This window comes from Bidens hawaiensis, unplaced genomic scaffold (genome assembly GCF_021521415.1).
Source record: "Bidens hawaiensis isolate Kalapana, Puna unplaced genomic scaffold, B.hawaiensis_p1.1 tig00032758_1, whole genome shotgun sequence".
In the NCBI taxonomy this organism is placed as follows: Eukaryota; Viridiplantae; Streptophyta; class Magnoliopsida; order Asterales; family Asteraceae; genus Bidens; species Bidens hawaiensis.
In genome coordinates, this window is record NW_027505261.1 from 173,315 (window position 1) to 189,081 (window position 15,767).

A 15,767-nucleotide genomic window follows, 5' to 3' on the forward strand; every position below is an offset into this window, starting at 1 on the left:
TTTATTATTACCCAAAAACTGTTATTAGTATGTTACCGTGTACCAAATTTTTAACAGGTCGGGTTCTGGTTAACCTAATTTTTAAACGTGTCGGGTTCTCGAATTCTGCTTTTGTAGTTTTTGCTTATTCTGGGATAAAGGGGAAATTATGTTCTTACTAGCTGTCAAAACTAAAACTATGGCACTCTTTCAAAAAAAAACATTTAAACAAAACTAAAAACTACATAAAGATTAAATAAATGGGATAGTATACCATTGATATTTTAATACGTAGAAATAAAATTAATGAATACCATTAATGCGAAACTAAAGATTTTTAATATAATTAATTATTGTTAAAACATATTATTGTTAATTTAATTCCCATTAAAACGTATTATGTAATTCCCACTAAAAAACCACAATTATAAATTTTATTTATTTAATAAAAATTTCATGAGGTTACCACTTAACCCCTTGCTAAGTGCATTCTAATTATTTTTTATTAAATTTTAGTAATCACTTAATATAAATGCTTATTTTAATTTAATATGTTTTAAGTCATTTCAAATTATAATAATTTTTATAAAATATTTTTTAGTGATTTTGCATTGAAGGCTATTGTTCCCATCATCACCACATTCACATTCATCTAGACACCACTTAATTTTCCCTTAAATAAAAATAAAATGCATCTTCTTCCATTGAGCATCAAACCTTCATTTCGAATATTAAACCTTTACAAACCCTTACGCCACCACTTATCTCTTCCTAATAATATTATTATTAGGGCTTCTTCAATTTCAACTGCTGCTTCTACCAAACCACATACCATGGCTTCCACACGTCAGCATCCATTGCAGGTTTAACCTGAATTTTAATTAATTTACTCGTTTATCGTTGTGTATATCAGTATACGTTTGATACATTGTTTTGTGATTGAGTGATTTGTTAGGTTAAGTAAGTGAATGGATATGATTAAATTGACGAGAAATAATTAATTAATTAGATTTATTGACATATGAATTCGTTAATTTGAACATACAAATTGAATTTGGGGGTTTTTGGATCTAGGGATGGCTAGGTATGGTATGGGATATTTGGGGTGTAAACGAGCCAAGCCGAGCACCAGCTCTCGTCTCGGCTAGAAAGCTCGAGTGTGGTATGTTTTGAGATAAACTTATAAAGCTCAATCTCAACTAAGTTCGTGAGTAGTTTTTCAAGCTCAAGCTCGGGTTATATATTTGTTAATATTTTACTTTTATTATGATTTTATATATTATAACTGTTATTAGATAACTATATATTAAATATAAGTTTTATAAATAATAGGCTTGTTTAGCCTCGTGAGCTGGCTTGAGCTTGATAAGTAAAGCTTATGCTCGTTTATTAAACATGCTTATATTTAGGCTCGAGCTAGTTTAAGCTCGGCCTTGTACTGTTCAATTTCAACTGCTTCCGCCGTATAAGAGCCCACTGTTATGGCTCAAGAAGGATCCGCATATTAGCATTCATTGCAGGTTTGAATGCATGTGGAGTTGTGAAAATATCTAAAATAATGACATGTTACCCCTTAAATTCGTCAAAATAAATATGTAAATTTTGGTGTAAAATAGTTTAATGTCAAAAACCAAGGTTGCAAAAGTCACTAGGCGGCCGACCGGGGAGTTGGGTGTACTCGGAGTACTCGTGGAGTACTTGGATAGTACTCGGATATGATTAATATAAAGAAAATTAAGTTTTGGATATTATGTATATGTCAAATATAAAAGTTTACTAGTGTTTATAACAAAATAGGTGAATATCAATATAAATAAAAGAAATACATTTTTAAATAATAAAGTATTCTACAAATTACTAATCATTAATAAAGAATGATATTTGTTCGTTAATATTATTGAAATACGAATTTTGTTTTATTTTTTTGAGTCAAAACAGTCCAAGTTCAACGATAAGATATGATTCTGGCTGAGGTTGACCACATTTGATCGATTCTTAGTAACTAGGCGGATTTACAGAAACTCGCCTCGACGACATACATTGTAGCGACTTTATCAATGGTGGTAGGTCGAGCTTCAAGTTGGCCTTCGTTTAAGTTGGATCAATAATGCCCAGTTATTGCTAATAAAATATTATTAGCAATAAACGAGCTGAGCACAAACCAACTCGTTTAAGTTCGAGCTCGCCGTGGCTCGACTCGATTACAATTTCACAAAAGTGAAAAAACAAAACACATCTTACAAAATCATCAAATATTCTATGCTAATAATTTGATGATTCCACAAGTGATTAGTATAATGTATTTAAATGAAACAAACACTAACAAAAAAAATGAACAACTTTACATGTGTAGATAGTATAATTTCGAGAACGCCTATTCCAACATTATATGTCAGATTAGTGTTGTTACGGGTTTGTGAATCGAAACAAATATGTACAAACCGATAGAACTCTTCCACTTTCGAAGTTGTAAACACAAACGATTGAGTACCGATCCAAACATTTTAGAAAAATTTTAACAAAGTATTAATTTTAACAAAGTATTATATGTCAGACAGTGATGTGACCCACCGAGTTCAGGTAGGATGGTGTAGATGGAAAGCAGCCACAGGTATATTGTGCGACAAGAGTTTCCCGACTAAACTAAAGGGAAAATTCTATAGGGTGGCAGTTAGACCTGCAATGCTATATGGAACAGATTGTTGGGCCATCAAAAAGGCACAAGTGCGGAAGATGGAGGTAGCAGAAATGAGAATGATACGTTGGATGTGTGGGCACACAAGGCTAGACCGAATAAGAAACGTTGTGTTTCGTGAGAGATTAGGGGTGGCGAACATAGCAGACAAGATAAGAGAGTGGAGATTGAGATGGTTTGGACATGTAAAGAGAAGACAGTCGACGAATCCTGTTAGATCCGTAGAAAACATTACTATAGAGGGGAGGAGGGGTAGAGGACGACCGAAATTGACTTGGGATGAGAGGATTAGGCATGATTTGATAGACCTAAACCTCTCCGAGGACATGGTTGAGGATAGGAATTCGTGGAGAAGTAGAATTAAAGTTAAGGATTTTTAGAGAGAATTGAATACCTTAGGGCTTAGACTTAACTTATTTAGTCCACATACCATAATGGTATTTCCCTTGCATATATTATTATTATTATTATTATTATTATTATTATTATTATTATTAGCTTTTATATAGCTGTTAAACTGTGATCTTATTATTAATATTATATAATAATATTAATATTAATATTAATATTATTATAATTAGTAGTAGTTTTTATATAACTGTTAAAATTTGATTTCCTTTATTTTGCTTTATTTTCCTTTATTTTGCTTCTTACGCATGTTCTTAGAGCCAAGGGTCTCTCTGGAAGCCACCTCTTTATTCCTTTGGATAGAGGTACGGTGTGCCTACATCCCACCCTCCCCAGACCCTACTTATAGCTTTGCTGTCGGTGGGATTTTACTGGGCATGATTGATTGATATATTAATTTCCGGCAGGCAAAGTGTTTGTGATAGTAGAGAGAGAATAGAGAGAGAGAGGCAATGGATTTTGTGGTTGGTCGGTGGAGTGGTGGTTATAAATCCCATAAATTATTCAATCTCCTATATAATAAAACAAGAACAGTTTGTCCACGTGTCGCCCCCAGGTTCTCCTTGCTATCGTGTTCATTATACAGCTTGGCCACGCTTCCGCTTCCGCTTCCTATGAAAGCTTTTCCTTTCTCACACTTTTATTTAACAAGCAGATTCAAAATTCAAATAACCTTTTGAGAAACCCTAATACCTCCATATAATAGTCGCAATGGAATGTTGATGCAAAGCGAATCCTATAATTCGATCTGCTTTCACAATACAATGTGAAAATTGAAACCCCTCTTCGATTGGTCATGCAATCAGGTATTCACCTTCCCATCTTGCTGCATCTGCGTCCGTCGGCCTTCGTTTATGTTGGTTTTCCAAGAGTGTTTGGCTATCAGCTTTTTTTCCCCACTTTCTAATTTGATTTTTTATTTTCTTCAATTTTGTATGTAATGTTATATATCTCTTAATCTTTTAGTTTTTAGGGTCATAAGCTTCAATTACAGGGGTGTTGAAGTTATGATTGTGTTCATGTTTTGTGTCACTAGCTGTCGGTAATTACTTAGTTGGGTTGTCTTTTGACTCTTTTGTCTATATTGTTGGTCGACCAATTTCTTCAATATTAGTGCTTGGTTAGGGTTTATAGTTTTACTTATATCCTGTCTAGATTCGTAATGCGAAGTTTACAGTTTCTTATATTTAAGTATTCTTATGTGAAATTGTTATGGTTCGTTTTGTTTCTATTGAATCTAAAGTTATTGTTTTGTATTGCATTTCATCATAATTTGGATGATGCTCTTCAATTTGCACTAACCTAATGCACATTCCAATTTAGAACGGGCCCAACCGGAACAAATTATTGCCTGCACTGCTGCACATGTGTGCTACTCAAACAAACACCGAGACATGTAAGTCTTTAGATACGGAGAGGAGAGGGACAACATTCGCATACGATCATTGGAGGCTGATCTGATCTTCACCGTTGTCATCTTCGCTTTCGATATTTAATTTTTCCATGCAACTACTCATGTACAATAATCTTCTACCCTTTCTGTACTTATTTCATAAACACGTCCAAATTATTAATAGTTAATAATATTATGATATAATTAATAATAATAATAATAATTTAGTTTTTTAAGCCTTTGTAATGTATTTCCTAATCAAAATATTAGTTTCTAAGTTATTATACATATATATATATATGTGTGTGCGCGCGCGCGCGCGCATACAATATAAGTTTTTAAAACTTATATTGCTTATTTGATTTGTTTGTTCCTTTTGCTTATTTGATTCATGTGTTCCTTGTTTCCTCGGGTAAACATAATACACACCCTAGGAAACACAACCCCTAACAGGAAAATCATAAAAGATTCATTTGTTCCTTACGAGCTACTCATGATCAGATAGATCAAAATCTCGTTACAACCAAAGCTTTTGATTTGTTTGTTCCTTTTGCTTATTTGATTCATTTGTTCCTTGTTTCCTCGGGTAAACATAATACACACCCTAGGAAACACAACCCCTAACTAGAAAATCATAAAAGATTCATCTGTTCCTTACGAGCTACTCATTATCGGATAGATCAAAAGCTCGAAACAACTCAAGCTTTTACGAGCTCAGGCCAAGCTCCTTAAATAAAGCTCGTTTAGTTAAAAAAAACCCAAGCTCAAGCTTTGTATAAAACTTAAGATTTTTAATATCATTAACTATTGTTAAAACGTATTATTGTTAATTTAATTTCCATTGGCAATCTCATAACCCATACCAGTTTTGAAACTGTAGTAAAATTTAATTCACATTAAAAATAACAATTATATTTTTTGTTTATTTAATAAAAAGTAATGAAGGTTGGGTTGCTAAGACTATACACATTCACAATCTCACAATCCCAATCTCACATTGAAACCGACGAATTTAAACTTATGGCTAGTTTTAGTTGGCTCTAATAAAACCTGTTGGCGAAGACGATTTTAATTAATATAAGGATGAATTAAGAATCCAAACGTTTTTTTTAATATTTTCTCTTAACATAACGGGTCATAAACACAATACTATATACAAATTCTTTTATATATATATAAAAAAAAAACATGGGCCTCTCAAATACTTGGGCACTATGAATGTAGGCTTCGCAGGCCCAATGTATCTGTAAAAAAGAATTATACTATTAACTTAATAATCAAACTAATTTTCTTAAGCAGGTCAATCTGAACACGACGACCTATTAACCCGTTTAATAATTTTAGAGAACGTTATTATTTTTATTTTAAAGAGAAGTTGTTTTGAAATTTAAAGTTAAATAGTTTGTTAATTTTTCATATATCAATTAACTTTTAAAAGTTAATATGTAAGCATATATATATATATATATATATATATATATATATATATATATATATATATATGTTTAAGTTCAAGAAAGAAATGAAATTATTGCAAGAAATGAGAGAAATGAATATGAGCCACTACTTTTATTTTAGGTTTTAAATATTTAAAAATAAATAAAAAAGATGTAAATGTAACAATAAATGCACTCTCTCCCTCTCCAATTAATACAACTAATATAACCTTAATAAATCCCTCTCTAATTAATATATCTAACTAATTTAGCTATAATAATTAAAAAAAAAAGCGCTACTTTAGTTTTATTTTTTATTTACACATTCTTCAATTTATTCAACATAAATACAATTTATTCATATAATACTATTCTTTATATTAAAAAAATAATTTCCACTCAGTTTATTTGCATGCTTTTTAACACTAAATATCAAAATATAATATATATTTTTTGTCAATTGGTATGCCTATAAAAATTATTGTCATAAATAATAATATAAAATATTATACAAATGTGTCCATTAAATTTAAACAATAAATATACAACCTACACAAAGTTATATAACATACACTTGTTTTGAGCGATAAAAACGTACAACATACAAAAAGCATACAACTTACATATATAATTCGACATCAAAAATTATATAAACTACACAAAGATACACGTATCCTACACATGCGTAGGTTATATGTTTTTCGTTTGTAGTTTATATGTTTTTTTTATTCTTAGAACAAGTGTAAGTTACATGTTTTTGTGTAGGTTGTATATTTTTTATTGACACTTAATGCAAACATGTGTAAGATAGTTTTTTATATTATTTATCACAATGTTGAGTTTGAAGAAATTGTTTTGAATAAAAAGAAATTAATGTATGAATAAATTGTATTTGTGTAAGATAAAATTTTCGTGTGTAGGTTATATGTTTTTCGTATGTAGGTTATATGTTTTTGTGTGCGTGTGTATTTCATTGATGATAAATTTTGTGTGTAGGTTATATGTTTTTCGTGTATAGGTTATATGCTGTCTTATTCTTAGAACAAGCGTAGATTATACGTTTTTGTGTAGGTTGTATGCTTTTTGTTGATTTTTAATGCAAACACATGTAAAATAGTTTTTTGGTATTATTCATTATAATGCAAGTATGTTTTGATGGATATTAATATATTGAGTTGGAAGAAATTAGTTTTGGATAGAAAGAAATTTTAATGTATGAATAAATTATACTTGTGTAGGATAAAAATTCAAGACACAAAAAATAAGTTATATTAATTAAGTAGATAAGTATTATGGTTTATTAGTTATATTAATTGAACAAAGAGAATGATTAATACTTTCTTTATTTAGCTTTAAACATTTAAAATTAAAACAAAACTAGTGGTTCATATTCATTTCTTGTATTTCTTGCAATAATATCATTTCTCTCTTGAACCATCCCCTATATATATATATGAATGTATAATAACTTAGAAACTAATATTTTGATATATAAAAATCAAGTAAAATATATATAAGGCATAATATTTTTTAAAACTTTATACATTAAAAGTTATTAATGTGAAATCAAATTATAAGAAAAATTAAATATAATTATATATATATATAATAACTTAGAAACTAATATTTTGATATATAAAAATCAAGTAAACTATATATATAAGCCATAATATTTTTCGGCACTTTGAAAAAAATAAGAACGTCTCAATGGTATTTATACATTAAAAGTTATTAATATGAAAACAAATTATAAGAAAAATTAAATATATTCCTTGTTGAAACCTAAGGTGGGATCCTTGCCTAGAGTATAAGATCTCACTTTGTGGATCCTAGTTGGAACCTAAGGTGGGATCCAGGTCTGGGGTATGGTATCCCACTTTTAGGTTCCTTAATGAAACCTAAGGTTTACATGCAGAATCTTCATTAGTTGTGTATCAATCGAACAACTGTATAGCATTTCATTCGCGGCCGCAACCTTGGGAGAACCAGTTCCAAAACGCCATTAGAGCTACCATGTGCATAATAATACCTGCAATAACTCAAACTCGCTCGCATGTAGCGGCGTACATAACATAAACTAAAAACATAAGAAATAAACATATTTTTGTGTTTTTGTATTTTTTTTATTTTTTTAATTTTTATTAATTTTTTAAATTTTTTTTAGATAACAAATAATAAAGAAAATCATAATACACACTATACAACTCGAGCAGTCTCCCAAGTGATGCGTCCAACACGTCTATGTCTTGGTGAATGAGTCAAGGTAGAACACCTCGACTGTCTGATCAGCTACCGGCTCGCCTATGTAAGGCTTCAACCTGTAACCGTTCGCCTTAAATTTCCCGCTCTAATCTTGTATCTCAATAGTGCCATACGGGAAAACCTCAAGGACTATGAACGGTCCCGACCATCGGGATTTCAACTTTCCCGGGAATAACCTCAACTGGGAGTTATACAATAAAACCTTATCCCCACACTTCAACTGCTTATTGCCCTTCAACTTTCTATCTTGCTGTTCTTTCGTCCGCTCCTTATACCTAAACGACTGTGCATATGCATGATCCCGAAGCTCCTCTAACTCGTGCAACTGGTTGAATTAACGCTCCCTAATTTCTTATGAATGACTCGTGCTCTCAAAATTTCTCTTGAGTCTCTTTGTGACGGAAGTCCTCTCGAGTCATAAGCTGCGACAACATCTGTCTGTTGTGACATCATCTCCTCTAACGTGGGCTTCTTCTCCGCGCTACTCGCTCCCTCACCGAAATCCTGGAAAAGACTCTAACGCTGCTGGAAGCCGGACTGATTTCCGTTCCTCCAGTTGGAATTTTGATTACCTCTCCATCCTGAATTATAAGAACTGAAAGAATTTTGATTTCGGTTCGGATTACTAACAAATTCTACCACCTCCTCCTGGAAACCTACGGAGCACTGAACAGTATCATCCCCCCCCCCCCTCTACAAATCTCGCACAACTTACTCTTCACCTGCAAGTCCTTCACGATCTTCGCCAACGCCTCAACTTGTGTCGCAAGTGCGGTGCTCATGTCGATCGATGTATACCGCTTGATAAGGAGTCGACGGTCTTGGTGCTCTTAGCGGGTGGTCAATGGTATCCACTCATGGCTAACCCGTTAAACAAAGCAATGCACTCATCCGTATCCTTCGTCCCTAATAAGTTGCCTCCCACAGCCGTGTCGAGCATACTATGAGTCGCATATGTCACTCCGTTATAGAACTTTTCAACAACTGCCCAGTCTTGCAGGCCGTGGTTCAGACATAAAGCAAGTAAATTTTTGAATCTCTCCCACCCCTCGTAGAAGCTCTAGGTGTCCTCCATCTGGAAATAATGAAACTGGTTATGCAAACGAGCGGCCTTAGCCGTAGGATCATATTTCTCAAGAAACTGGGTCTGCATGGCGGCCCAAGTAGCAATGGATCCCTGTGGGAGGGACTCAAGCCACAAACTCTCATGATCAACAAGTGAGAACGGAAAAACGCGGAGTTTGATGGCATCTTTGGATACGTCGACAAGATGAAACGTGTCGCAAATACGTGCAATGCGAGTGAGATGAGAATGCGTGTTTTCGTGGAGTAACCAGTGAAATTGAGCAGAATGAGAGATGGTGTTCAGAATGTTTGATGGAATCTGCCAGTTCGTGTTAACAGCGATGGCTAGTGGAGCAACGCTGGATCTCGCGCCAGCATCGACCGGACGGGCCCGGTCTGCAATTGTCCTCCTCGGTGGTGTAACTGTGTCGCCCATAATCCTATCCCTAAAGACGGATTCAGAATAAGTATAAGAAGAAGATGTATTACCAACAGACGTAGAAGAAGAACTGGAAGACAGACTGGTACGACGTCTCTCACGAAACTCTCTCTCTGGTTTGGAAAATCCCTCAGATTCAGGCGGTCCTAGAGATCGAGTACGCCGCATACAACTATTAAGATAAACAAAAGAAACTAAAATTAGCTAAACTATGTAAACAAAGGAAAACAAAAAAACAAGTATCAAACAAGGTAAGTCCTAACTCGAGTCGTTCTCAATACGCCTCAAACTGTGTCCCCAGCAACAACGCCAAAAACTTGATGTGTGTTTAAAGGGTGTTTCTTTCTACGGAACTCACAACTAAGCTTTAAATTTATAAAACGGATTTTCCTAATAAAACTACACATAACCGGCAAATGTACTGATCGTAAGTAATATAGAACTAAGGAAGTCCGAGTATCGAACACGATGACACGTGAAAACGTCTATGATCACTAACCCTAGACAAGACCTTCCTAAGAGTAATATTTTTTAAATGATTTTTTAATAATTAAACTACTTGACCTAACTTACTTTAACTAAATTAAAAGACTTAACGAAACTTTACGAATGAAACTGACAATGGAGAAAACGTCTACCTAGGTAAGAATCATATTGAAGTTATAACGAGCTAACGGATTGGATAATCTCACGACACCGGTATCTAAGGATGACACAACTAAGGTTCGCTCAAGAAAGCTAGATCACCTCTCGGTCTCACTAACCAACCCTAACTTACACTTAATTGATTTTAAGAACAAACCGGGAAACGAATTGCTAAGGTGTTCTAATGTCGAGTCTCCTCTCGGACTCACCGACACACGACACTAATGGAAACGAATACAATGCAACCAAGGATAGAGGAACAATTTGGTTTAACTTACACTAGACCAACTAATCGCTCACAAACACAAACCCGACAAGAACCGAACCCGCTCTCGCGCAATCCTAATTCTAACAAGTAAAAGCTATGAGATGAGTTTACATCCTATCACCTCTCGGTCTCTAAGAAGGTGCTTACCCGCTGAATTCAATCAATTAACACACCCAACTAAACCCTACGGTTGTACACCCCGCAAACAATCTTTAAACACAAAGTAAAGAATCATACAAGCAACAATCAATCAAAACTAATTCAACCAATCGATGCAAGGGGTTTATGAGTATAATTAATAAAATCATAGCCACTAAACACAACCTAATTCAATATTAAACCAAACTTTCATTAACAAATCAAGTCATGGTGATCAAACAATCCATAAAACTTACTAAAACCTAACAATATTCATCAAATCTAGGTAAAACTAACAAGTTTAGCCTAACATAACTTTTGGACAGCAGCAAATACTTATTGTAAACATCATAAAACTCAACCAATTCATAATCAAACTCATTCAATAACCAATATTAATCAAGCACAATCCAATCTTCAATTAAATTGCGAAACAATTCAAGTTTTAAAGATCAAATCAACAAGTATGAATCTTGAACAATAACACAAAGTTTATGAGAGTTATACTATCAATTATGGCTGAAATAAACGGTGAGGAATGATGCTAGATGCTGTCCCAAGTCTCGCTTGATGTTATTCTTCTTCTCCTAGCCCAATAAAAAGCAAAAAACGAATTTTCTTCCATGGTCCTCTTGCTGCCGATCCCAGGCTGCACCAAGGGTTTCTGGTTTCTTCCTACTACCGACCACACACACAAAATATATTTGTGTGTTTCCTTAAAGGAAATAGCCCTCCTTCTTTGACTTGTTCCCTCAAACCCGACCAAAGATATTATATATTTGCCAAATCTAGCTAAACTAGAATAGGCTACAAAAGTGGCTAGCATTTTACATTCAAATCATAGAGCTCAGTTCTTTTTCTCTCTCTTCACACCCCACCCGAAGTAACTTATGAACATGCTGTGAAAAAGATTTACAGAATGAGCCGAATGCTAAGTACGGATAAAAAAGGCTCAAGTAAAAGAATAAAAAAAAAATTAACATTTATTTCTAACAATATAAAAGAATATAATATGTCATGATGTAAAATGATACGATGCAAGTATGCAAGCCAATAAAGTAAATCGTATCATATGGATGATACCCACGAGCTGAAACATATAACATACCAGTGGGGCTACATAGGTTGCAAACTATGTACCCAATAGTGCGATGGTGGGTGTTGGCATACACCAACCATCCACAAATATCAAATACATAATACCTAGGATCGATCCATACGCCTTTTAATAGTTGTGGTCCACACGTGCCCTTAAGAGACGCCGTGAACTAATCTCTCTGTCACGGAAGGAGCACACAACATCGATGCCACAATGTTGTGCCTGTGGGACACTCCAAAGGAAGCGTAGAACTCAGGGTACCAGAGTATGAGCAAATACATGAAACGCGCTCTAGCTACAAGCAGTATCAACAAATATCTATACCGTGTAATAAGTAATGGAACATGCGATATGGAGTCAAACTTTAAAATCATCGCATGCGTACAATATCAATATATACTTTGAGTTCAAATGACCATAACCGGATCTTGAAGCAAAATAAATTTGGATCCGATTAATATTCCAAAGACGTTTAGGAGTTCCAAAAGAACGCGAAACATCAACGGGGTTTTAACAATCGAACACGACGATACAAGTTGAGGGGTTAGAATCCGTACCTTAAAATATGTTCCGCTATAATGTTAGACTCTTTCCTTTTAAGGGGTTGTGATAACCTACACGTAGTTTACGTTTTTAAGTTACTTATCAATTCTTGTCATTTAGTTACAAAAAATTTTTTGTGCTTAAACTATATCTACTGTCAGTATAATTTTAAAGTAAAGGGTTTGATGAGACCCAAGACCCGTTTATTTTTTTACTATAAAATTGGTTTTTTAATTATAAATAATATATAACTTTTTTTAAATAAATCAGATATTAATTTTGGATATATCCCTACTTTATAGGATTTTTACATCAAATATTTGGTGAGATTAGTTTTTAATTTAATGAGATGTTATAAACCGTTTAAAAATATTTGGGTTTGATAAAATCCAAACCCGTGAATTTGGGTTAAATGCATGAGAAGCCTCAATTTAAAAATCAAGCAAATCTGGTGATTTCAAAAAAGAAGGAAACGACCACATCGCGACACAAAGAATTTTTGGGTTTTCGTTTATATATATTATAGATAGACAGATAGATTTAACATATTAAATAACTTAAAGACTAATAGGTGCTATACGACTTCTATTTATAGGCCCCTATTTTCTAAACCCAGTTCAGAGCCCATATTTAGCCCACAAATGATTTAATTGGTAATTACTCCTAACTCTCTTTTAAGTTTATATATAATTTGCCACGTGATGACCCAAGCGAATACGAGGGTGACAGGGTGTCACATGTTGGTATCTAAGTTGCGTTTATTGAATAAAATTACTAAGGTTAACATCAAAATTTACCTTTAGTCTAATTTTGGTAACCATTAGTCTTCTCTAGTTATGTGATGCCATATGACGGTGCTCAACCATCAATTAGGCCCAACATTCCCTAACATGAGAGAGAAATTGAGAACATAATCTTGTTGGTTTAAAATGATCAAGACGTTCTTGAGAGTATGGATGAGCAAAAGGGTACGAGTATCGAGCCGATATAGGCACCGAATTCAGTAACATCAGTACCAATTTAGTTTCGACTATTTGACGTTTCAGGAACGGTACAATACCGGTAATTCCTGAATTTTTGACTCGGTGCTGGTACCAAAATTTTAAAAAAATTGTGATCGGGAGTTTCCGTCTTTAAATTAAAGAGAAATCTTTATTTTTTTCTTTCCATACGAGTATTCATCTCTAAAACCTAAAGATATTGCTAATCTTCACATCTTCAAAACTTGAAGTTTGTTATTTTGGGTTTACCAAACGTAAAATAATAATAATAAAAAAATACAAAGAGAGAATTATAACATTTAGATGAAAATCATGACTAGTATATAATTTAATGTTTTCATAGCTCTATGTATCATAACGAATGTAGCAGTAACCGACCGAATTCGACGTATTTGTAATAAATGTAATCGCAACCGACCGAATTTGAACAATCCCCGTCATAAATTATTTAAACTTGATTTCCGTCTCTGTTCTACATTTTTGGCGCGAAGAATAAGCATTCAATTGGCCTGAAAACCCTAGAAACATCACAAAACTGAAACGGAATGGATCCAGTAGCAATGGAAGAGTGTTTTGACGGAAGCGATGTGGAGAAAGAAGAGGAGGAGGAAGAAGAAGCCACTACTCATCTCAGAGACCGCTTCCGTCTTTCCACCATCACTATCGCTGAGTCCGAAGGTATCTATATATTATTATTATTATTATGACACTCGCTTAATCGATTCCATTGTCCTTCAATTCATGTTATGTTCCTTCCGTACAGCTAAACGAAACAACATGGATATTTCTCAATCTGTTATCGTTTGCATCTCCGATTTGGCGTTTAAATATGCAGGTAGAGTTTCTGATCTCTTCATTTAATTAGTTTAAGTAAGCACGCTTGTATGCACAGGTGGAATTAAGCTCAATTGTAACCGTTGGATGGTTGAGATTGGAGTTTGTAATGAGCCGAGACAATCGGCTCGGTTCGGTTACACCCCTACCAATGAATTACATTATGATTTTAACTTCAAAAGTATAAACACCGCATAATTAATTGAATTCTATGAGTTTTGAGTTTTGTTAGGGTTTCACAGAAGCTTAATTACTTTTATTATGTTGTAATGTTTGTTCTTTAACCCAATAAATAGGGGTGTAAATGAGCCGAGTGTGAGCTCGAGCTTATTTATTAAATGAGGCGCGCAAGAGGCTTGAGCTTGTTTAAGCTCGGCTCGATTCGGTTTTTTAACGAGCTATTAGCGAGTGGATCACGAGCGGATCAGCTCGTTTACACTCTACTAATGATTACATTACGAATTTAACTTCAAAAGTATGAACACAACCATTAATGGAATCCTATGAGTTTTTAGTTTTGTTAGGGTTTCACAGAAGCTTATTCTCTTCCATTCTGTTGTAATGTTCTACATCCCAATAAATAGGGTTGTTAACGAGCTGAGCGCGAGCTTGTTTATTAAATGAGCTACAATAAAGCTCGAGTTTACTTAAGCTTGGCTTGATTCGAGTTTTTAACGAGTCAATCTCGAGTAGCTTAAGAGTGGCTCGGCTCGTATACACCCCATCCCTGACAATGAATTACATTTTAAATTTGACTTCAAATGTACGAACACATAACAGTTAATCATGTAGAAACCATCATAAACATTCAGATTGTCAGTTCTTGACCAGAATCTGCTATAAAATGCAGTTATGTTACATATTACATGGCTACACCACTTAATTAAACTTGATTTATTCTTTTAGTGTGTGAATTGATTCTGGTGTGTAAACACACTGTTGGATGATTGAGCATGGGTGTTTCTACATTCTTTGTATTAGGTAATTTCGTTTTATTGAAACATTGGTTTAAAATAATCTGTTTTACATATCAAGTTATCAACCTTTTTTTCAAGTAAACCTTTTATGATTTGTTCTTACCTCTAGCTGCATGTTATATTGTGTATAATTTATGGTTAAATATGCAATTCTGCAAGTAAAGTTTCTAAAGTATTAATGAAATCTATTCTTGCTAAAGCTGTAACATTATAAACCAATCTTGGGCCTTTTTTAAAATGAGTGTTTTATGTGATTGCAGAACAATTGGCCGATGATCTAGAGCTGTTTGCACATCATGCTAATAGAAAGATTGTGAATATGAATGATATCATTCTATCTGGTATGTCTATCAAAGCCTTTCATATGTTATATGACTGTACATTTGGAGTTAGCTGACTGAATTGTATGATTTGGTTTTAGCACATAGGAACAAACATCTGGCTGAGACATTGAGGTCGTTTTCGTATGATCTAAAAGCAAAAGAACCGCAGTCTGAGAAAAAGAGGAAGAAAGGCTCAAACAAGGAAGATAAAGCTTCCAGTTCGGTACTTCATATTGATCCCTGATTGACATATACAGGTTCT

General features: G+C 33.7%; 1 protein-coding gene across 1 annotated transcript; it reads left to right on the top strand.

Annotated features, from left to right (window-relative positions):
* Positions 1 to 13,916: 13,916 nt before the first annotated feature.
* On the top strand, positions 13,917 to 15,749 carry LOC143611945 (protein MHF1 homolog). The gene is made up of 4 exons (XM_077086041.1): positions 13,917 to 14,049; positions 14,135 to 14,206; positions 15,443 to 15,523; positions 15,604 to 15,749. Exons 1-4 carry the CDS (start codon positions 13,917 to 13,919, stop codon positions 15,747 to 15,749), a joined length of 432 nt encoding a protein of 143 aa, XP_076942156.1.
* Positions 15,750 to 15,767: the final 18 nt, after the last annotated feature.

Coding starts and splice junctions, on each gene's coding strand:
- LOC143611945 (XM_077086041.1), top strand. CDS start 13,917: ATGGATCCAGTAGCAATGGAAGAGTGTTTTGACGGAAGCGATGTGGAG. Junction 14,050..14,134: donor CACTATCGCTGAGTCCGAAG/GTATCTATATAT, acceptor CCTTCCGTACAG/CTAAACGAAACAACATGGAT. Junction 14,207..15,442: donor TTTGGCGTTTAAATATGCAG/GTAGAGTTTCTG, acceptor ATGTGATTGCAG/AACAATTGGCCGATGATCTA.